Genomic DNA, 24,420 nt, shown 5'->3' on the forward strand with positions numbered 1-24,420 from the left:
TCGCAGTGACCGAAGCTCGGACGCCAGCTCATCAACTCGGAGCTGAAGTTCCTCGAGCTGCCAACACTTACTGCAGATGTGGTCGCCATGGATCAAGTTGGTGTCCACCCGCTCCCATATGCTACAGCTGCAACACATCGCCTGTCCTGCCATCTCTAGTTAAATAAAATACAATAATCAGCTCCTGGTGGTGGCTGTCCACGTAGCAAGGGAGTAAGCAGGATGGGATCTCTTTGGGGTTGAGGTGGCTCAAAATGACATATCTGCCAATGAATGTTCAGAACCAAATCAACCCTTTGTAGTGAACTTGGTAACAGATACCTGAATCAGGCAGGGTCGCAATACCCCAAGGTACTGTTGATTATTAATCAGCCCACCTGGCTCACTAATGGAACCTGCAACTGTAGGCCTGTCGCCACGAGATAGAATCCTGACTACTCAACTCCAGGTAATCCCACAAGCCAGTGCCTTAACAGATAAAGTCATCCAAAGTCGATAAACAGTGGACAGTTAACCAGTGCTGTGTAACTTTAGCTGGTTAAACTCCAACAGTGTCCCTGAGTAGACCTGGGTGTCTCTAAGCCCTCACTCAGCCAAACTTAACCCAAGCTCTCAGGTCCTGGATAAAAAGGAAATTTTCATACAGGGATATAAAGTACATGTTGTTTTCAGCAAACAACTTCTATGAGCAGATTTTTCAGTTGCTCTGATGGGTGAACTCAGTGAAATGTTTACACATGTTTCAGGGACCCAGCTAACCCCATGCCCCAAGAAAAAAAATCAGCATTCATTGTTTACACCAAAAAAATCACAAATGAACCAAAAGGAAACAAATAGAAGGTTTATTTTTTTGGACGAGTTTGATGTTTTTTTGGACAAGGATCATGATACTGAGACTATTGCTTACCTGAGCACTGGTATTTTGGCACATCATCTTGTAGATCTGATCAATTTTCACTGAGACGTGCTCAAAGCACTGATTAAACAAATCGTATCTTCTTCTTTTGACATATTCAAAATCCTGTCTGCAGATCCTAGCTTTCTTTCTGCTTGAATCAAATGCTAGAAAATGAAAATACACAAAATGAAAAAAAAAAAAAATCAGACTATAGCATATTGGAAAAATTGTAAACTATTGGATAATTTCTGTTGTTACACTTACAGCTATTTCAAGACTGAAGAAATGTGTATTAAAATGGACTGGCTTCACTTGTAGAATAGAATCATAAAAATTTACGTCCATCGTGTCTCTGCCAGATGAAAAAGAGCTATCCAGCCTACTCGCACTTTCCAGCTCTTGATCCGTAGCCCTGTAGGTTGTAGCACCTCAAGTGCATATCCAAGTACTTTTTAAATGTGATGAGCGTTTCTGCCTCAGGCAGTGCATTCCAGATTCTCCCGTCCTGGCTACATCCTCATAACATCTCCTCTGTGTACCCTCTCTAGTGCAATCACATCCTTCCTATAATGTGGTGGCCAGAACTGTACGCAGTACTCTAGCTGTGGCCTAACTAGTGTTTTATACAGTTCAAGCATAACCTCCCTGCTCTTGATTTCTATTCCTCGGTTAATAAAGGAAAGTATCCTGTATGTCTTAACTACTTAATCTACCTGTCCTACTACCTTCAGGGATCTATGGACATGTACTCCAAGGTCTCTTGGTTCCTCTATACTTCTCTGTATCCTACCACTTAGTGTATTCTCATGTCGTTAGTCTTCCCCAAATGCATTAACTCTCACTTCTCCGGATTGAATTCTATTTGCCACTTTTCTACTCACCTGACCAGTCCATTGATATCTTCCTGCAGTCGACAGCTTTCATCCTCGCGGTCAATCTTTGTATCGTCTGCAAACTTCTTAATCTTGCCTCTACATTGAAGTCTAAATCATTGATATATACCACAAAAAGCAAAGGATCCAGTCAATGTTCCCTCTAAAAAAATTTTTGTGCAGAGCGGGCCACGAACTCCTTTGAGTGTGACCATTTCGTCCGTGGACAAAGCTTACAACAACTTTTGCAACAACGTCATCATCATAGGCGGTCCCTCGTATCGAGGATGCCTTGCTTCCACGCCAAAAAAGGATGAATTCACAGGTGTCTCAATGAAGGACCAAATATTCAGGTACCGAACTACATCCTGAAGGGTGGAAGATACCTGTGCGTGGATTTTTTTAACGTGTGGTGGCCATTGGACACCAGCCACCACACGGGCTTGACAGAGCTAGGTCTTGGTCCAATGGCGAGGATTAACCAAGATGACTGGAGACCAGCTCTGCTACACGGACCTAGTGTGTACATAATCGCAGTGTGGGTTGACCCGTGCCGCCCCTGGGCCCACGCCTCTTCTGGTCCCAAACTCATGCTTCTCCTGGGCCCCCATCGCGACGCTCCATAATCAATCGCCACTCCTGTGCCCCAACCTCACCACTCCTGCTGTACCTGCCCACGCTCCAATCACCAACCAGGACCTTCCAATCCAGTCGCCCTCTTCGCTGCTGTTGCCCTCCTGCACCAGCTCGCGCTGTATCTTGCTCGCGCAGTATGCCACCACACTGCTGCAAGCTGCCGCTCACCGCTCCTTTTATGGCCCCTGTTAAGTCCTGACTCTAATGTACTGACTTACACAAGACACATGCTGAAGTCAAGGTCACTCAGGACCTGCACCTTTAATTCCAGCTCTCCAGTGCTGCACTTGCCTGAGACCTCCCTTTATATACCACAGTGGGACAGGTATGGAGTGTCTCATGCAAGTGCACCCCTGGTGGTAAGGTATGCTTATTGTTACAGGTCATATCCAGTTACAGTCATGTATAGCATGGCAAGATAGTTATATACAGTAATGAGATACATGACATGACATCACCCTCCCCCAAGGTCTTATTGCCTTTATAGATTCAGTCTCTCAGGTGGTCTGCGCTCTCGTGTGGAGCGTCTTAGTTGTGGTTCAGTTGTTTGCCTTGGTGCCTGATTTTCGTTCGGTGTGATTGCTGGTATCTCGCCTGGGCTGTCTGTTGAGACTGCCCTTTCCTCAGGTTGTTCCATCTGTCTGTCCACCAAGTGTGGTGTGAGTTACACATTGTCGTCTGCCTCTGGTTCTTCAGTGTTATCAGTGAATCTACTTTTTACTTGGTCTACATGCCTCCAGCAGGTTTGGCCATTGTCCATTTGTACAATTGTAGCCTGTTTCCCTCTTTGTCTGTTACTGTCCCTGAAAGTCATTTGGGACTCCGGCCATAGTTTAGCACAAACACTTTTTCCCCTATCTCATTCCACCTCCCCCTCGAATTTCAGTCGTGGTACTCAGTTAGCTTTTGACGCTTAGCCTCAACAATTTCATGCATGTCTGGGAGGATTAACGAGGGCCTGGTCTTTAAGGTTCGTTTCATCAATAGTTGCGCGGGGGAAACCCCAGTCAACGAATGCGGACGAGATTTGTATGCCAGCAGTAGTCGCGACAGGTGGCTCTGCAACGTGGGACCTTGGATTCTGAGCATGCCTTGTTTAATGATCTGCACTGCTCGCTCTGCCTGGCCATTAGAGGCCAGCTTGAAAGGTGCCGTCTTAACGTGATTTATAGCGTGGTCAACTATAAAATCGTGAAATTCTGCGCTGGTGAAGCACGGACCATTATCACTGGCCAATGTGTCAGGAATGCCGTGCGTTGCAAACATGGTTCTAAGGCTCTCCACAGTGGTGCTCGAGTTTAAAATGGTGCACTCGATCCATTTTGAAAATACATCAACGACTACGAGGAACATTTTGCCCATGAATGGGCCCGCATAGTCTACATGCACCCGCGACCATGGTTTGGTGGGCCAGGGGCTTAGGGGGGCCTCCCTGGGGGCATTACTGAGTTGGGCACAAATGGTGCACCGACGGACGCAGAGCTCCAAGTCAGCGTCAATGCCAGGCCACCAGACATGAGATCTGGCTATGGCCTTCATCAGGACGATCCCCGGTGCTCGCGATGGAGCTCCTGGACAAACGCCTCCTTGCCTCGTAAGGGCATAACTACTCGGCTGCCCCACATCAGGCAGTCTGCCTGTAGTGAGAGTTCATGCATGCGCCAATGGAAAGATCTGACCTCCTCAGGGCAGGCATCGCGAGCCTCTGCTCAGTCACCGGTTAAAAGGCATCTTTTAACTCGAGATAACGTGGGGTCGCTGGTTGTCCAGGCTCTGATTTGGCGAGCCGTCATGGGCGAACCTGTGGATTCAAAGGTCACTAGGGGTAGCCTGCTAAGCGGGTCGGCACAGTTGTCTGTGCCTCGTCTGTGCCTTATCGTGTAGTCGTAAGCCGCCAGCATGAGTGCCCACCGCTGAATGCGCGCCGAGGGGTTGATTGCCTTGCACTCGGATAGTAGGGACGTGAGTGGTTTGTGGTCGGTTTCTAATGCAAACTTGGCCCCGAAAAGGTATTGGTGCATCTTTTTGACACCGTACATGCATGCGAGCGCCTCCTTCTCAACCATACCGTACCCGCACTCCGCCCGTGAAAGTGACCTGGAGGCATAAGCAACGGGCTGAAATTTACCCGCAGGTGTCCCTGCCCGTGATGAGTATGTCATCTTAAAACACAACCGTCCCCGGGATGGACTTGAGCAGACTCTCCATGTTGCGCTGGAATATAGCAGCTGCCGACCTGATGCCGAATGGGCATCGCTTGTGCACAAAAAGGCCTCGATGTGTGTTGATGGTGGTGAGTAGCTTAGAATCTGTCAGTTCTTGCGTCATATACGCAGATGTGAGGTCAAGTTTCGAGAAAAGTTTTCCTCCAGCCAACGTGGTAAATAGGTCCTCCACTCTGGGCAGCGGGTATTGGTCCTGTAGAGAGACTCTGTTTATGGTAGACTTGTAATCCCCACAGATTCGCACGGATCCATCAGGCTTCATGACGGGGACGATGGGGCTTGCCCTGTCGCTGAATTCCATGGGAGAAATTATGCCTTCCTGCAGAAGCTGGTCCAGTTAGTTTTCAATCTTTTCCTCATCACATAAGGCACAGCTCTAGCCTTGTGATGGACCAGTCTGGCATTCTGTGTGATGTAGATTCTAACTTTAGCCCCTTTGAAGGTGCCCACACCTGGCTGAAAGAGATGTTCAAAACGGCTTAGAACTGTTGAGCAGGAGATCCTGACGACATGGCGTGATCATCCCACTTCCAATTAAGTTCTGCTAGCCAGCTTCTCCCCAACAGGACTGGGAGATCCCCGGGACAATCCACAGGGAAAGTGGGTGCACCATCCCTTTGTGTGTGACTGAGAGCATGGCGCTGCCAAGGACTGGGATGATTTCTTTAGTATAGGTCCTTAGTTTGGTGTCTACTTTGGTGTCGATCTTTGTGAGTTTTGGTCTGTTGCTTTTGTGCGGCCACAGCTGTTCAAATTGTTGAACGCTCATGAGGAATTGACTGGCCCCCCGTGTCCAGTTCCATGTTTACGGGTATCCCGTTGAGTAGAACCCTCATCATAATTGGAGGCGTCTTGGTGTAAGAACAGTGGACATTGATCATGTTAACCCGCTGTACCTCGCCGTCCCGTGCACTCTTCCAACCGTTTTCTGGTCCGCTTTCCGACTCTTCCGATTCGTATACCAGCCGAGCTGCTGTTTTTCTGCACATGCGAGCCAGATGCCCTGTGTAGTTGCAGTTTCTGCAAACGGCATGCTGAAATCGACACACCCTGGTTGAGTGCCTTCCCCCACATCTCCAACACAGACTCTTTCCATTGTTTCCGAAGGATGAGCTGCGTCTGGCTGATCTCCCTTGAGCTTCTCTCAATCTGTTGTTGATTGCTCGCATTGTGGGTTGATGAGGTGTGATCGGCCGTTAATGTGGCCCCTGATTTTGATGGCTTCTGCGCCACTGTCTGCTGTTGAAGGACTGCTCTCCTGTCTTTATCTGTGTGTGGGGGTAGCGGTTTGTTTCACAATGTGAATCCCTCGTTGGTTGTCGTACCCGAACTATAGATCAGCCTCGTTTCTTCTTCGCCTGCCTAGAACGTCTGTGCGACCACCGCTGCTGCCTCTAGAGTCAAGTTCTTAGTCTCTATAAGCTTTCGGAATATGCCTGCGCGGCCTACTCCTTCAATAAAAAAGTCTCAGTATTTCTCTCCTTAGTTCATCGAGGAACTCACATGAACTAGCCAGCCTCCAAAGTTCCGCCACGAAGTCGGGTATGCTTTGGCCCACACAGCGTCTGTAGTTGTAGAACCTGTGTCTGGGCATGTGTAAGCTGCTCGCTGGCTTCAGGTGGTCTCTCACCAGTGTGCTCAACTCCTCAAACGACTTGCTTACAGATTTCTCAGGTGCCAGCAGGTCTTTCATTAAAGCGTATGTTTTCGAGCCACAGCTGGTCAAGAGATGGGCTCTTCTCTTGTCTGCCTTATTGTCACCCAGCCAGTCTTTGGTCACAAAGCTTTGCTGGAGCCTTTCTATAAAGTCATCCCAATTGTCTCCAGCATTGTATTTCTCATCTGAGCTGTTGGTAGCCATTCTGTGATCCTGTAACTCGTCGCCACTGTTAAGTCCCGACTCTAATGTACTGACTTACACGAGACACATGCTGAAGTCAAGGTCACTTAGGACCTGCACCTTTAGTTCCAGCTCTCCGGTGCTGCACTTGCCCGAGACCTCCCTTTATATAACACAGTGGGACAGTTATGGAATGACTCCTGCAAGTGCACCCCTGGTGGTAAGGTATGCTTATTGTTACAGGTCATATCCAGTTACAGTCATGTATAGCATAGTGAGATACAGTTATATACAGTAATGTGAGATACATGACAGCCCCGACCTGCTGCTGATGGTCTCTCGCAGGTCGGGGCCGCCACGCTGCTCCAGGCCACCACTCGCCGCTCCTTTTATGGCCCCGACCTGCCGCTGATGGTCTCTCGCAAGCAACAGCAACCACTTAAAAGCATATATACAATAATGCCATACCGTCTGAAAACATGAGACAATCAGACAAGGATTGATACAAGTTTAACATAACTTCTCTGCTTTTGAATTCTTTTCCTCTAGAAATGAACCCCAGTGCTTTATTTGCATTTTTATGGCATTTTTAACCTATGTTGCTACTTTTAATGATTTGTGAATCTATTACTTTGCACCTCCATCCCAGTTAGACGCTTATTTTCAAAGGTGTAGGTAGGCTCCTTATTCCTCCTACCAAAATGCACCACCCAACACTTACCTGTGTTGAAATTCATTTGTCATTTACATGCCCATTCTGCAAGTTTGTTTACGGTAGAATTAATTAAAAGATTTTAGTTCATCATGTACAAACTCTATTTAAAAGAAATTACTGGGATATAAAAGAAATGCATTATAATGCATGAACACTTCAGAAACATCACTCAGTTACACAGTTATGCATCGACAAACATAGAAAATAGGAGCAGTGGTAGGCCATTCGGCCCTTCAAGCCTGCATCGCCATTCAATATGATCATTGCTGATCCTATATTTCAACACCATGGGCCCAAGTTTCCACAGGATAAAAAACGGGCGCCCCTCTGAGCTGGGCGCCCGTTTTTCGCGCCTAAAACGGCGCCAGAAAAAAAACGCGCTATTCTCGAGCACTTTGCAGCTCCTTGTCTGTTTGGTGCGGCGCCCAGGGGGGCGGAGCCTACACTCGTGCCAATTTTGTAAGTGGGAGGGGGCGGGTATTATTTAAATTAGTTTTTTTCCTGCCGGCAACGCTGCGCGTGCGCGTTGGAGCGTTCGCGCATGTTCAGTGTGCAAAAAACATTGGCACTCGGCCATTTTTGTAGTTCTTTGTAGCTGTTTAATTTTTGAACATTTTTTAATAAAACCACATTGCCATCAGCACTGAGGCTTCCCTTCTCACTGTCTCCTTCCCCTCCGCGGCAACAAGCCGCTGTCTCCTTCCCCTCCCTCCCCTCCACGGCAACAAGCCGCTGTCTCCTTCCCCTCCCTCCCCTCCCTCCACGGTAACAAGCCACTGTCTCCTTCCCCTCCCTCCCCTCCGCGGCAACAAGCCGCTGTCTCCTTCCCCTCCCTCCCCTGCGCGGCAACAAGCCGCTGTCTCCTTCCCCTCCCTCCCCTGCGCGGCAACAAACAGCGGTTTCCTTCGAACGATGGCTGAAGCACTTTCACACAGGTAGGAAGATGGTTTATTTAATCTTTTCTTAGCTTATAAGTGTTTATTCAGGTTGGATTTATTTGTATAATATTTGTAGAAGTATAAATAAGGATTGATTGTAGAATTTAATGAGTTCCCTTCCCCCCCCCCACCTCGTTCTGGACGCCTAATTTGTAACCTGCGCCTGATTTTTTAATGTGTAGAACAGGTTTTTTCAGTTCTACAAAAATCTTCACTTGCTCCATTCTACTTTAGTTTGGAGTACGTTTTCACTGTGGAAACTTTGAAATCAGGCGTCAGTGGCCGGACACGCCCCCTTTTGAAGAAAAAATTCTGTTCTAAAGTAGAACTGTTCTACCTGACTAGAACTGCAGAAAAAAAAATGTGGAGAATTGCGATTTCTAAGATAGTCCGTTCTCCACCAGTTGCTCCAAAAATCAGGCGCAAATCATGTGGAAACTTGGGCCCCATATTCCCACTTTTTCCCCATACCCCTTGATGCCTTTTGTGTCTAGAAATCTATCTGTCTCCTTCTTAAATATATTCAGTGATTTGGCCTCCACAACCTTCTGTGATAGAGAATTCCACAGGTTCACCACCCTCTGAGTGAAAACATTTCTCCTCATCTCAGTCCTATATTTCCTACCCCGTATCCTGAGACTGTGACCCCTTGTTCTAGACTTCCCAGCCAGGGGAAACATCCTCCCCACATCCAGTCTGTCCAACCCCATCAGAATTTTATACGTTTCGATGAGATCCCCTCTCCTTCTGCTAAACTCTAGTGAATACAGGCCTACTCGACCCAATCTCTCCTCATACAACAGTCCTGCCATCCCAGGAATCAGTCTGGTGAACCTTCGCTGCACTCCCTCTATGGCAAGTATATTCTTTCTTGGGTAAGGAGACCAAAACTGCACACAATACTCCAGGTGTGGTCTTACCAAGGCCCTGTATAACTGCAGTAAGACATCCTTGCTCCTGTACTCAAATCCTCTTGCAATGAAGGCCAACATACCATTTGCCTTTCTAACTGCTTGCTGCATCTGCATGTTTGCTTTCAATGACTGGTGTACAAGACACCCAGGTCCCTTTTGTACATCGACATTTCCCAAGCTATCACCATTTAAATAATACTTTGTCTTTATATTTTTCCTAACAAAGTGGATAACTTCACATTTATCCACGTTATACTGCATCTGCCATGTATTTGCCCACTCACTCAACCCATCTAAATCGCCTTGCAGAGTCTTTGCATCCTCCTCACAACTCGCAATCCCACCTAGTTTTGTGTCGTCAGCAAACTTGTATATATATGATATATCTAAATATATATATAGATATATAGATATATCATATATATATCTATATAACTACTAGTCACTGCCCGCCACCCCGAAAAAGACCCGTTTATTCCTACTCTGTTTCCTGTCAGTTAACCAATTTTCAATCCATGCCAGTACATTACCTCCAATCCTATGTTCTTTCATTTTGCACACTAAACTCTTATGGAACTTTATCAAAGACCTTCTGAAAATCCAAATACACTACATCCACTGGTTCTCCCTTATCTAGTCTATCCGTTACATCCTCAAAAAACTTCAGTAGGTCTGTCAAACACGATTTTCCTTTCATAAATCCATGTTGACTTTTTCTAATCCGGTTGATATTATCTAAGTGTGCTGTTATCACATTCTTTATAATACTCTAGCATTTTCCCTACTACTGATGTTAGGCTAGTGGGGTTACATTTGTTACCCTCCAATCTGCAGGAACTGTTCCAAAATTCTATAGATTATGGAAGATGACAACCAATGCATCCACTATTTCCATGGCTACCTCTTTTAGTACTTTGGGACGCAGATCATCAGGCCCTCGGGATTTATTGGCCTTCAGTCCCATTAGTTTCTCCAGCACTATTTGCTTACTAATAATCATTTCCTTTAATTCCTCTTGCTCACTAGACCCTTAGTTCCCTAGCATTTCTGGGACATCATTTGTGTCCTCTTCTGTCATGTATGCACATGCCGTTTGTAGCCACCAGATGGTGTCATTGCTGGAGGCCACTGAGCAGCACGCCAGCCATTTTGTGAGTCAGACACTTTGGGCCAAAATAAAGCAGAAACAAGGCTGTACCTTGTTGAGTTAAACAGTACTCAATTTGAACCTTTATTGCATACATAACATCTTCTGTGAAGACAGAACCGAAGTATTTATTTAATTGTTCTGCCATTTCCTTGTTCCCCATTATAAATTCTCCCGTTTCTGTCTGTAAAGGACCTACATTTGTCTTCACTAATCTTTTTCTTTTTACGTACTTGTAGAAATATTTGTTGTTGGTTTTTATGTACCTTGCAAGTTTACTCTCATACTCTATTTTTCCCCTCTTAATCAATCTCTTGGTCCTTTTTTTGCTGAATTCTAAACTGCTCCCAATCCTCAGGCTTGCTACTTTTTCTGGCAACTTTGTATGACTCCTCTTTGGATCTAATACTATCCTTAATTTCTTTTGTTAGCCATGGTTGGGCCACTTTTCCTTTTGTGTTTTTAAGCCAGAAAAGAATGCATAACTATTGCAATTCATGCATTGGTTCATTAAATGTTAGCCATTGCCTAGCCACCGTCATGCCTTTTAATGAATCTTCCCATCTATCATTGCCAAATCATTCCTCATACCTTCATAGTTTCCTTTTAGATTTAGGACCGTAGTTTCGAATTGGACTACTTCACTTTCCATCTTAATAAAGAATTCAATCATGTTATGGTCACTCTTCCCTGAAGGACCCCGCACAACAAGACTGTTAATTAACTCCTTCTCATTACTCAATACCCAATCTAGGATTGCCTGTTCCCTTGTAGGCTCCTCAACATACTGGTCTAAAAAACCATTTCGTACACATTCCAGGAATTTATCTTCCACATTACTAATTTAGTTTGGCCAGTCTATATGTAGATTAAAAAGTCACCTACGATTCCTGTAGTACCCTTGTTACAAGCATCTCTAATTTCCTGTTTGATGCCATCCCCTACATTACCACTTCTGTTTGGAAGCCTATAGACAACAAAGTTTTCTGCCCCTTGGTGCTCCTTAGCTTCACTCAGATTGTTTCGACATCTTGATTTTCTGAGCCAATATCCTTTCTCACTATTGCTCTGATTTCATCCTTTACTAACACCGCTACACCACCCCCTCTTCTTTTTTGCCTGTCCTTCCTAAATATCGAATATCCTTGGATATTCAGTTCCCAACCCTGGTCACCCTGCAAACATGTCTCCGTAATTGCAACTATATCGTGTCCATTTACATCTATTTGCGCTGTTAATTCGTCTACCTTATTGCAGATACTTCGTTAAATCAGATACAATGCTTATAGATTTGTCTTTTTAACATCATTAGACATCTTAATATTATTTTGTACCATAGCCCTATTTGTCTTATCGCTATTTGTTTCTTACCTGGACCCCATTTGTTACTGCACTCTTTTGTTTGTATGCTCTATCCCTTCCTGACATAATCTGGTTATCCTTACCACAATCACTTTCCTGCATTGCTTCCTTTTCTTTTCTCTTTAGCATTCTGGATTTTTCTCGACTGCAACCGTCCTCCTCCTACCCCTTATACCTCCCCAGTTATTCGGTTCGCTAGAACTCTGGTCCCAGCATAGTTCAGGTGCAGTCAGTCTCCACAGAACAGTTCTCTCTTTCCCGAGTATTGGTGCCAGTGCCCCACGAATCGAAACCCACTTCTCCCACACCAACCTCTGAGCCATGCATTCATCTCCCTGATTCTATTGACCCTATGCCAATTTGCTCATGGCTCAGGTAATAATGCAGAGATTATTACCTTTGTGTTTCTGCTTTTCAATTCAGTCCCTAGCTGTTTAAACTCGCTCAGCAGAACCTCTTTCTTAGTCCTACCTATGTCATTGGTACTTACGTGTACCACGACTGGATCCTCCCCCTCCAAATACTTCTCCAGCCCGGAGATGTTCTTTACCCTGGCATCGGGTAGGCAACACAGCCTTCGGGATCCACGCTCTCAGTTGCAGAGAACCCTATCTATCCCCCTAACTATACTGTCCCCTACTACAACCACCTGCCTCTTTACTCCCCCCACTTGAATGGCTTTCTGTACCATGGTGCCTTGGTCAGTCTGCTCAACTATCCTGCAGTCTGCACACTTGTCCACAAGGGTTGCAAGAACCTCAAATATATTGTCAAGTGCAGGGACTGAGGCTCCTGCAATACTATCTCCTGGATCCCTTTACCTGCCTCACTCACAGTCACACCCTCCTAACCCTGACCATGTGTCAATTCTAAAATATTTAATCTAGAGGGTGTGGTTGCTCCTGGAGCAAAAGGTCCAGGTAACTTTCTCCCTCCCTGATGTCTCGCAATGTCTGCAGCTCCATCTCCAGCTCCTAAACTCAGAGCCAAAGTTCGTCGAGCTGCAGAAACTTATCGCAGATGTAGTCGCCCTTGACCAAATGTCCAGAAGCTCCCACGTTTTGCAGCAGCAACACATCTCCTGTTTTCTATAGTAACAATCCAAAGTGAACTTAGAGGCATATCTATTCGTGCAATATGTATTAATTTTAAAGTTTTCAACGTATTAACCCATTCCTCATGTCACTATAGCAATGGCTGCACAAGCAGATGATTTCCTATGGCGCTGACATGCTGTACCTCCACGTAAGTCATTAATATCACAATGCAACCAACCAATAAATATATAAAGTGCTGTAGTTCTTTAGTTCACAGTATTAAAAAGAACTGAACAATTGAACAAGAATGGGTATCCGTACTTTCAACTTCAATCACTTCCATTAATAAATGGCAGAAATGCAGCACTTAGTCGCAAGTGCAGAAAAACACATACACAATTTGCGACAGAATTTAAAAACAAAAAGCAGGAAAAAGTATGATTTAACAGGAATAAACATTTATCATCTTCTTCCTGTACAGGAGAACCAATCAGACTGACTTGGAAATGTTTACTATTATGTTGACGTCAAGATGTTAATTTACAAATTTTGCTTCTAATGTTTTTCTCTCAAACATTCTCCATAATATTAATCCCTGCTCTTAACACGAAAAGTGTTGATTTATTTAGGTACTTCTCAATTAAATAGCGAAAACAAACTTCATTGTACTCTCAATTTTTAATCTATTTTAAACATACTGAATTGAAATTGTACTGATCAGTTTAATCAAAGTATATTTTATGTCTTTCTCAACAAACAAATAGTGGTTTCTTCTATAATAAAAACAGAAATCTAGAAATCTCAGCGGGTCAGGCAGCATCTGTGGAGAGAGCAGAGTTAACGTTTCGGGTCGACAACCCTTCGTCAGAACTAGAGTGTGTTCGGAAAGAACACATTCTTAACGAGCACTGAAAGGGGGAGGGGAAGAAAAAACAAAAGGGAAGCTCTGTGATAGGGTGGAAGGCAGGAGAGTGTAAGAGACAAGAGGGATGATGGGCCGAATTGAAATAGTAATGACAGGAGTTAGAAAAACATTAGTCAAGTAGGGTGTGAATGGCGGAATAATGACCAGCTGCCATTAGAGACGAGAAGAAAAAATGAAACAGGCTCGGGGGCGGGGGCACAAAGATTGGCAGCGGTTACGCTCTGAAATTGTTGAACTTGATGTTGAGTCCAGAAGGCTGCAAAGTGCCTAAACGAAAGCAGTATTTTGCTTTTCTACCTGGAAAATTTAACTGGAACTTACATTCATTATCACTTTCTCGTATTTTTTTTCCGGCTTTAAACAATTTTCTGAATCACCCAAGCCTAAATTTTTTTTTGCCTTAGCCTTCTTCCAGCGGCCATTGTACACATGCTACGCTTCCACCCGTGTTGTTCCAAAGTGCAGCTGCCGCTCAGTGTGCAGCTGCCGCTCAGTGTCCGGGAACACGCCTGGACTCTTTCGCTGTCTCTCTTTCTTTCTCCCCAACTCCCTCTGTCCATATCTCTCGCTGTTCCCCTCTCTGACTGTCACCATCTGTCTCTCTCTTTGTGTGTCTCCCCTCTCTTCCCCGCCACCCACTCTCTCTCTCTGTCTCCCTCTCTCTGAAGAGCATCAGAGCAAAAGGAGAAACAGAGAATCCGTGTCTCTTTTTTAAACATTTGAAATCCAATCAATGTTGAAAATTGAGAATTCTTTCCCTCCGAGGGGAACCATTTCTTGACTATGCATTCTTATTTGTGCACGTGTGATAATGAAGACACCCATATCAGACACCAGCTCCACTAACCTGTTCACAATTAATTGAATGCTCTTCGTGTCCCAGCTCAGTGTAATCCTGAGATATAACTGCTTATGGTTTTTATGCAGGCATCCCATCCCAGCATTGAACACCACAGTGCAGGACACCACTCACACTCTTCTCCCACCCTAGAGGTCCCATCCAATGGTCTGGCATTCCAGGACCCTTTGCAATGATTCTAGATTCCAATTCTATTAAATCAAACCACTTCACTGAAATACCATGAACGACCCATTCACAAATTTACTTTTTCCACAGAATATTGAAAAATCCCAGAATACACTTAATAAAAATGCAATTTCACTTATTCAATTACTATAAATCAGTGGCCCTGTTACAGAGTGTGTCCTCCAAGTTACCGATGTCCATTTATGATTAAGGTAAAATTTTACTTATGTTGAAAAAAATTCAACCACCTATTGTCAACGAAAGTATCAGCTCAATGCACCAGCCTCTGAACTTACCATGCACTGACTCTTGAAACTTATCCCACACATTTTGCAGCTTTTCAACAGCTCTCAAATTTGGTGCAGCTGTTCTGTGTAAAATCTTCTCCTTCTCTTCCAATAGCGTATTCAGTCTATTTTCTTGGATCTCAATCTCCTTAAGGGATGTGAGGCCCTGGAGAAAAGTCAAGACAATTTCTGTAGCATTGCTTAATAGTATAATTGTTGCAATACAGCTGCCATCCAATCACAATGAACATATAGCAATTGGGAGTGTTGGAAAATCTTTAACTAGTGTGAGTTGTTGATCATGAATAGTTGATTAATATAAATATCAGTTCAAATGTTTACAATACCTTAACTAATACTCCCAAATTGAGTTGAATGCCTTCATATTCCTTAGATAGGGCACACATGTATAGAGTTGATAGTAGCACAACACTTGCAGAGTTACTATTGAAACAGTACACAAATTAAAGACGCTCCTTAAAACCTACCTCTTTGATCAAGCTTTTTGTCATCTGTCTTATATGGCTCAGTGTCAAATTTATTTGTTTTGTCTTCTAACATGCCTGTGAAGTGCCTTGGGATGTTTTACTATGTTAAAGGGCTTGACAGAGCTAGGCCTTTATCCAGTGACAAGGTTTGAACCAGGACAACTGGAGACCTGCTCTGCTGCAATAGGGCTTCTACAGTTGGGAAAATGTTGGGAAAATTGGCTCTCACCAATTTAGATGGAGAACGACAAAACAGCCAAACTACTTCACCATGACACAAGACTATCCTAAAGAAATATTTCCTTAGTTCCTGTGCTGAGTACATCCATGTTCAATTTGTGACACAGCCAATTTGTATTTTCTTTGCACTCATCAAGGTGAGGAGAGGGGACGGATGTAGGTGCTGGGGAATGGCACCCGGTGTCAACATCAAGTTCTCCTACATCAGATATAGCATAACTAGATGTAGAGAAAAGTTCCTTTCTACCCAATGTGCTTCAACCCCAACACTTATCTCAGAACCCCTACTATCATTGTGGCATTTTTCCATTTCCCATACCACTTTAGTCTGTCTGAGTAATGTTGCCAAAGTAGGAACAGATTTTGCTCTAAGAACAGAATTGAGACTGCGCTCCTACATCCAGCAAAGGAAATTTCAGGTCTTAACTGTCGAGGTTAGATTTGGATCCAGATTCCAGAATCTTAGATGGTTGGGTACAACACGGAAGGCTATTTGGCCACAGGCCAGGCACAGAAAACTGTGCCGATGCTCTCAGTAGGCTACCATTGCCCACCACAGAGGTGGAGATGGCACACCCTGCAGATTTAGTTATGGTAATGGAAGCATTCAAGAGTGAGCAATCACCTGTTACCGCCCGACAGATTAGAACCTGGACAAGCCAGGACCCCTTAGTAAAAAAACTGTGTGCTCCACGGGAGTTGGTCTAGTGTCCAGTTAGAGATGCAGGAAGAAATAAAGCCATACCAGCGGCGCAAAGATGAAATGTTAATACAGGCAGACTGCCTTCTGTGGGGCAATCGGGTAGTTGTGCCAAAAAAGGGTAGGGGCACTTTCATTAGTGATCTCCACAGTACCCACCCAAGCATTGTAATAATGAAAGTGATAGTTGCCCGGTATCGATGCAGACTTAAGAGTCCTGTGTGCACAAACCTAATACATGTTCCCAGTTAAGCAATGTACCCAGCCACTAAGTTTATGGTCTTGACCCTCCAAACCGCGGTCTAGGGTTCATGTCGACTATGCAGGCCCATTTTTGGGAAAAATGTTTTTAGTGGTTGTAGATGCGTACTCCAAATGGATTGAATGTGTGATAATGTCGGCAAACACATCCGCTGCCACCATTGAAAGCCAACGGGCCATGTTTGCCACGCATGGCCTGCCTGATGTCCTTGTAAGTGACAATGGGCCGTGCTTCTCAGTGCCGAATTCAAGGAATTCATGACCCGCAATGGGGTCAAACATGTCACGTCTGCCCCGTTTAAGCCAGCGTCCAATGGTCAGGCAGAACGAGCAGTTCAAACGATCAAGCAGAGCTTGAAAAAGGTAACTGAAGGCTCACTGCAGACTCGCTTATCCTGAGCCCTGCTTAGTTACCGCACAAAGCCCACTCGCTCACCGGGATCCCTCCCACTGAACTGCTCATGAAAAGGGCATTTAAGACAAGGCTCTCATTAGTCCACCCTGATCTACACGAACAGGTAGAGAGCAGGCGGCTTCAACAGAATACATATCACGATCGCGCAAATGTGTCACGCAAAATTGAAGTAAATGATCCTGCATTTGTGTTGAACTATGGACAAGGTCCCAAGTGGATTGCTGGCACTGTTTTGGCCAATGAGGGAAGTAGGTGTTTGTGGTCAAACTCGCAAATGGACTCACTTGCAGAAAACACTTGGACGAAACCAAACTCAAATTCATGAACAACCCACAATAGACCCTACCTTTCTCAACCCTCCAACACACACGCAAGTGGCAACCGACCTAGCGGTTGACCACGAAGCAGAATCCATCACCCACAGCAGCCCAGCAAGGCTCACCACCCCCGGCAGTGTAGCAAGGCCAGCTGCGCAGCAACCCAGCGAAGGCCCAACAAACGACTCATAAACACCAGCATTTGTACCGAGACGATGAACCAGGGAAAGGAAGACCCCAGATCGACTCACATTGTAAATAGTTACACTATGGACTTTTGAGGTGGACGGTGGAAGTGTTGCTATGTATGTAAACCTGTAATTACCATGTCTAACCATCAGAGGGCTTATCCCCTGGAGTCCCAAGGGATCCCACAATCCCTTGGGAGCACCGGTATATAAGGAGGCCTCACAGGCTGGAGAGGCACTCTGAGAACTGCAATAAAGGACTACGGTCACACTTAGTTTGAGCTTGCAGCATCTAGTCTGACTCTTTATCCACGACATAACAGTAATGCCGTTGAATGTCAAGAGGCAGTGGTTAGACTCTCGTTTATTGGAGATAGTCATTGCCTGACACTTGTGTGGCATGAAGTTTACTTGTCACTTCTCAGCCAAAGCCTGAAAGTTGTCTAGATCTAGCTGCATGAGGACACGGACTGCTTCATTATCTGAGGAGTTGCGAGTTGAACTGAACAGTGCGCAATCATCAGCAAACATCCCCACTTCTGACCTTATGGTGGACGGAAGAACATTGATGAAGCAGCGGAGGATGGATGGGCCTCGAACACTATCCTGAGGAACTCCTGCAGCGATGTCCTGGGCTGAGATGATTGACCTCCAACAACCACAACCATCTTCATTTATGCTAGGTATGACTCCAGCGAATAGAGAGTTTTCCCCCTGACTTTAGTTTTACTCGGGTTCCTTGATGCCACACTCTGTCAAATGCTGCCTTGATGTCAAGGGCAGTCACTCTCACCTCACCTCACCTCTGGAATTCAGCTCTTTTGTCCATGTTTGGACCAAGGCTGTAATGAGGTGTGGAGCCAAGTGGCCCTGCCAGAACCCAAACTAAGCATCGGTGAGCAGGTTATTGGTGAATAAGTGCTGCTTGATAGCACTGTCGACGATGCCTTCCGTCATTTTACTAATGATTGAGAGTAGACTGATGGAACAGTAATTGGCCGGATTAGATTTGTCCTGCCTTTTGTGGACAGGACATAGAAAACATAGAAACATAGAAAATAGGTGCAGGAGTAGGCCATTCGGCCCTTCGAGCCTGCACCGCCATTCAATAAGATCATGGCTGATCACCCACCCCAGCACCTCCCCCCCACGCCCCCTCCACACCCCCCTCCGACCCCCCCAGCCGCAAGGACCACATCCAACTCCCTCCCGAACACATCCAATGAACTGGCATCAACAACTCTCAGCGGCAGGGAACCCCACAGGCCAACAACTCCCCGAGTGACGAAGTCTCTCCCAATCCCAGCCCCAAACAGCCCACCCCCATCCCAAGAGCGGGCCCCCCCCCCGGCTCTGGACCCACCCAACACCGGGAACATTCCCCCCCGCACCCAACCCACCCCGTCCCGTCAGAATCCTTCCCAAATGCCGAACACCCCCGGATGTCGAGCCCCCAGCCCCGGCCACCCCGGAGCCACGCCCCCGCGACGCCAACCACACCACATCCACCAACCGCCATCCGCGCAGTCAACCCGTCCACCCCACTCTGAACACTCCCCGCACCGAGGCACAGAGCCCCCAGGCCCGTCCCTCCAACACACTTCGCCCCCCCAGACCTCCGCTGCAATGTGGTCCCTCCTGTCCCCCGCCCTATCAATTTCTTCCAAAATCCTAAAAAAACACAATCAAATCACCCTTTAACCCTCTATATTGTAGGGAATACAAGCCCAGTTTATGTAATCTATCCTCATAATCTAACCCTTGGAGCCCTGGTCACATTCTGCTAAATCTGCACCACATTCATTCCAAGGCCAAGATATCCTTTCTAAGTAGCGGTGCCCAGAACTGTACATAGTTCTCTCAATGAGATCTAAGCAGGGCTTTGTACAGCTGTAGCAAAACTTCCTCCCTTTTATATTCTAGCCCTACTTACCTGCCTTGAAATCAATCTGTCACAGTTTTGTTGACTCACTGATGTCTATGTTTCTTTGTAACTTCCATCTACACTTCTTACTATGGCCTCAATTTCCCCCAGTGATTTGCGCCGTTTTTTTGGAGCAGGCTGCTCTTTTTGGTCTAAGATTCCCCAATCAATTTGCACCAGTGTAACTCTGTTAGTTAAGACATACATAAGAACGTAGGAAATAAGAGCAGGAGTAGGCCATACGGCCCCTCGAGCCTGCTCTGCCATTTAATACGATCATGGCTGATCCGATCATGGACTCAGGTCCACTTCCCTACCTGCTTTCCATAACCCCTTATTCTCTTATCGTTTAAGAAACTGTCTATTTCTGTCAAATTTATTCAATGTCCCAGCTTCCACAGCTCTATGAGGCAGCGAATTCCAGATCCACAACCCTCTGAAAGAAGAAATTTCTCCTCATCTCAGTTTTAAATGGGCAGCTCCTTATTCTAAGATTGTGCCCTCTAGTTCTAGTCTCCCATATCAGTGGAAACATCCTCTCTGCATCCACCATGTCAAGCCGCCTCATAATCTTATATGTTTCGATAAGATCACCTCTCATTCTTCTGAATTCCAATGAGTAGTGGCCTAACCTACTCAACCTTTCCTCATAAGTCAACCCCCTCATCTCCAGAATCAACCGAGTGAACCTTCTCTGAACTGCCTCCAAAGCAAGTATATCCTTTTGTAAATATGGAAACCAAAACTGCACGCAGTATTCCAAGTGTGGCCTCACCAATACCCTGTACAACTGTAGCAAGACTTCCCTGCTTTTATTCTCCATCCCCTTTGCACTAAAGGCCAAGGTTCCATTGGCCTTCCTGATCACATGCTGTACCTGCATACTAACCTTTTGTGTTTCATGCACAAGTACCCCCAGGTCCCGCTGTACTGCAGCACTTTGCAATCTTTTTCCATTTAAATAATAACTTGCTCTTTGATTTTTTTCTGCCAAAGTGCATGACCTCACACTTTCCAACATTATACTCCACCTGCCAAGTTTTTGCTCATTTAGCCTGTCTATGTCCTTTTGCAGCTTTTTTAATGTCCTCCTCACACATTGCTTTTCCTCCCATCTTTGTATCGTCAGCAAACTTGGCTATGTTACACTCTGTCCCTTCCTCCAAGTTGTTAATATAGATTGTAAATAGTTGGGGTCCCAGCACTGATCCCTGCAGCACCCCACTGGTTACTGATTGCCAACCCTGGGCAGTTTTCCACATTGTTGGGTAAATGCCAGTGTTGGAGCTGTCTTGGAACAGCTTGGTTGAAGGTGCAGCTAGTTCTGGAGCACAAATCTTCAGCACGACAACTGGGATGTTATAGGGGCCCATAGCCTTTGCTATATCCAGTGTGCTCAGCCGCTTCTTGATAACACGTGAAGTGAATCAAATTGGCTGAAGACGGGCTTCAGTGATGTTAGGGTCCTCAGGCAGAGGTCTATATGGATCATCCATAATCTCTGTTTTCTGTCTGTTAACCAATCCTCTATCCATGCTCATATATTACCCCCAACCCCATGAGCTCTTGTCTTGCACCTCATCGAATGCCTTTAGAAAATCAAAATATACTACATCCACTGCTTCCCAGTTATCTACCCTGCTCGTTACATCCTCAAAAACTCTTAACATGTTTGTTAAACATGATTTCCCTTTCATAAAACCATGTTGACTCTGCCTAATATTATGATTTTCTAAGTGCCCTGTTACCACTTCCTCAATAATGGATTACATATTAACAATACAAATAGCTATCCATGGAATTCCTCACAAAAGATTATCAGTAAGGCAACGATCTTACAAAGGGAGCGTACCTTATTTAGTGGTTCTCAGCTGAAAAGCAGGGTTAGTTTACTTTAAATAGAATATGTAATATAAATTAATTACAATTGTCCAGGTAAGCCGTTCCACAAAGTAAACATGCTTATGAGGACCCAGTCATAACTTTGTCCCTTATGAGTAATCCAGTCAATCTCACCTGTGAAATTATTTTTTTTATCTCTCACCTTATCAGTGAAAATTCTGTATAATAACTGATGTTTCTAGAACAAGATCTAAAAAAGTTGGATATTGAAATTCTTACTTTGAGATCTGCTGGTAAACTGCTGTAGTCTATTTCAAATGCAGCTTCCAGTTCAAAGATATCTGTTGTGGCTTGGGTACTTTCAAGTTCCGTTCCGACCTGTAATAAAAATCTGAGTTTATTTCTGAAACATTATTAATTTCTCTGGAAGGAAACATTTTTCTCAATTTTTTTCTTATCTTGTAGCACTTTTTGCTAACAGCATGTCAATAGCCTTTTTTTTTTATATAACTCATTCCATTAATCACAACTTCATCTTGAAGAAACCATTCAACACATTCTACCCTAACACCTGTCACCTAACACTGTTTTCGTGTACTTTCCTTAATTGTGATATATTGTGATGTACACCTTCAATTGAAAACCCACCATTGTATCAAGTACAACATGAGAATGCCAAATTGTGAAATGTTGATTACTTGTTTGTCACAAAAAGGATTTTGGGGTTGCATTGTGTTGTGTCTTCAAACAAAGCAAATTCATGCAATTTTTTTTTAAAGCCAGACTGCAAGCATTATGCTTTGTGATGCCCATAGATTGTAAAGTATGCTATTTAAATGCATTTATTTATGTGTCTGAAAGGCGATTGTATCTATTTGCAACACCAGGGTTGTGATTTCGCCTACCGAGGCGGCTTCAAAGCGACCGGGGTAGGTGTCGGGTTGCAAGCCCACTCCTGGCACCATCCCGCTCTGTGAAAAGACTACCTTAGTTACAAAACTACCATCACCATGCATGTCACCGTGGGGCCATGTTAACCCCAAAAAGCTCCCATTTACCTCTTCCACCTGCTTCCAAGGAAGATAGATACTAGTTGGTCATTAGACAATTAACATGTGCAGGGTGTGGTAGGCGAGTGGTTATGTTACTGACCTTGAGTTCAAATATCATCATGGCAAGGTACGAAAACAAATTCACTAAATTCACTAATGTTCACTGGCCTACATGTGACTCCGTCCAACACTACATGGTTGACTATTAATGTCCTCTGAAGTGGCCCCAGAACCAACACAGTTATTCAAACAATTGCATCAAAGAGCGGGCCCACCACCATCTTCTCAGGGCAAAGAAGAATGGGTAATCATCAACGATTCCACTAAGCTGCGTGGCCCGCTCACTGGATTTTACATGGAAAAAAAATGCGCATGCGTGAAAATTTGAATGGGCCGTGCAGTCAGTTCAAGAGACGAAAAAAAATGACGGATCATTAGTAATAATGTAGCTTTACTATCATCGCCCACATACCAAGAACAAATAAAATAAGCTTGAGGTGTCGCTAGGTGGACACCACGGCGAACAGAACAAAATATCATAAAATGTTGATTGCATTGCCACAATCCTGAACACACCATGGACACTAACCCTACCGCAATGAACAGCTTCAGGTCTGCAGATTCAGCAACATCTGCTTGACTGTCTGCAAAATAATTAAAGTTGGAAATGTCAGCGGGTCAAGCAGCATCTGTGGAGAGAAAAACTGAGTTAACGTTTTGGGTCGACGACCCTTCGTCAGAACTGGCAAATGTTCGAAAAGAACACATTCTTAAAAAGCACTGAAAGGGGGAGGGGAAGAATGAACAAAAGGGAAGGTCTGTGATAGGGCGGCAGGCGGGAGAGATTAGAGACACAAAAGGGATGATGAGCCGAATTGAAATGGTAATGGCAGGAGTTAAAAAAAGGTTCATCTAGATAGGGTGTGAATGGTGGAATAATGACCAACTGCCATTGGAGACAAATAGAAAAAACACATAAGATAGAGGGGCAGGGGGAGAAAGGGAGCCAAAGATGGGCAGAGGTTATGCTCTGAAATTGTTGAACTCGATGTTGAGTCCAGAAGGTTGTAAAGTGCCTAAACGAAAGACGAGGTGCTGTTCCTCGAGCTTGCGTTGAGCTTCATTGGAACAGGGCAGGAGTCCGAGGATGGAGATATCTACTTCCTTCCCAAGATCCCCAAACAGGACTGCCCCAGTAGACCCATCGTTTCAGCCTGTTCTTGCCCCACAGAATCTATTTCTTGCTATCTCGACTCTATTTTTTCTCCCCTTGTCCACTCTCTTCCCACCTACATCTGTGATTCCTCCAACGCCTTCTGTCACTTCAACAGTTTCTAGTTTCCCGGCCCCAACCATCTCTTTTTCACCATGGATGCCCAATCCCCCCGCCCCCCAGGATGGCCTTAGGGCTCTTTGCTTCTTCCTCGAGCAGAGGCCCAATCAGTCCCCATCCATCACCACCCTCCTCCGCCTGGCTGAACTTATTCTCACATTTAACAACTTCTCCTTTAATTCCACTCACTTTCTCCTGGAAACCCGCATGAGTCCTAGCTATGCCTGATTTTTCGTGGGATATGTGGAACATTCTTTGTTCCAGTCCTACTCGGGTCCCCTCCCTCACACCTTTTTTCCAGTACATTGATGACTGTATCAGTGCAGTTTCCTGCTCTCAGCCCGAACTAGAAAATTTCATTCAATTTGCATCCAATTTCCACCCTTCCCTCACCTTCACATGGTCCATCTCCGGCTCTTCGCTTCCTTTCCTTGACTTCTCTCTCTCCATTTCTGGGGATAGGCTTTTGACCAGTATCCACGATAAGCCCAATGACTCTCACAGCTACCTGCACTACACTTCCTCCCACCCCGCATCCTGTAAGGATTCCATTTAATTCTCCCAGTTTCTCTGTCTCCGTCGCATCTGCTCTGACGACGCCACCTTTCACACGTCTTCCTTTTTCCTCAATCGAGGATTCCCCTCCGCCGTGATTAACATGGCCCTCGACTGTGTCCGTTCTATTTCCCGCACCTCTGCTCTCACCCCTACCCCTCCCTCTCAGAACCACGACAGGGTTCCCCTTGTCCACACCTTTCACCCCACCAGCCTCCATGTTCAACAAATCATACCTCGCCATTTCCGCCACCTCCAGTGTGATCCCACCACCAATCACAT

At 45.2% G+C, this 24,420-nt stretch overlaps 1 protein-coding gene across 2 annotated transcripts in view; it reads right to left on the reverse strand.

Moving 5' to 3' along the window:
- Window positions 1–24,420, reverse strand: part of LOC139280811 (structural maintenance of chromosomes protein 1B-like) — a 171,929-nt gene that overhangs the window by 38,749 nt on the left and 108,760 nt on the right. For both annotated transcript variants that reach the window (XR_011596769.1, XM_070900530.1), the window contains exons 19-21: window positions 21,478–21,576; window positions 14,833–14,989; window positions 908–1,062 (exon numbers count right to left, since the gene is read on the reverse strand). Coding sequence is in view for 1 of the 2 variants with exons in the window: in XM_070900530.1 (XP_070756631.1) it covers window positions 908–1,062; window positions 14,833–14,989; window positions 21,478–21,576 (411 nt within the window). In the remaining variant the exon portion in view is untranslated. The remainder of the gene's footprint in view (window positions 1–907; window positions 1,063–14,832; window positions 14,990–21,477; window positions 21,577–24,420) is intronic.

The sequence above is a fragment of the Pristiophorus japonicus genome, chromosome 15 (assembly GCF_044704955.1).
Source record: "Pristiophorus japonicus isolate sPriJap1 chromosome 15, sPriJap1.hap1, whole genome shotgun sequence".
In the NCBI taxonomy this organism is placed as follows: Eukaryota; Metazoa; Chordata; class Chondrichthyes; family Pristiophoridae; genus Pristiophorus; species Pristiophorus japonicus.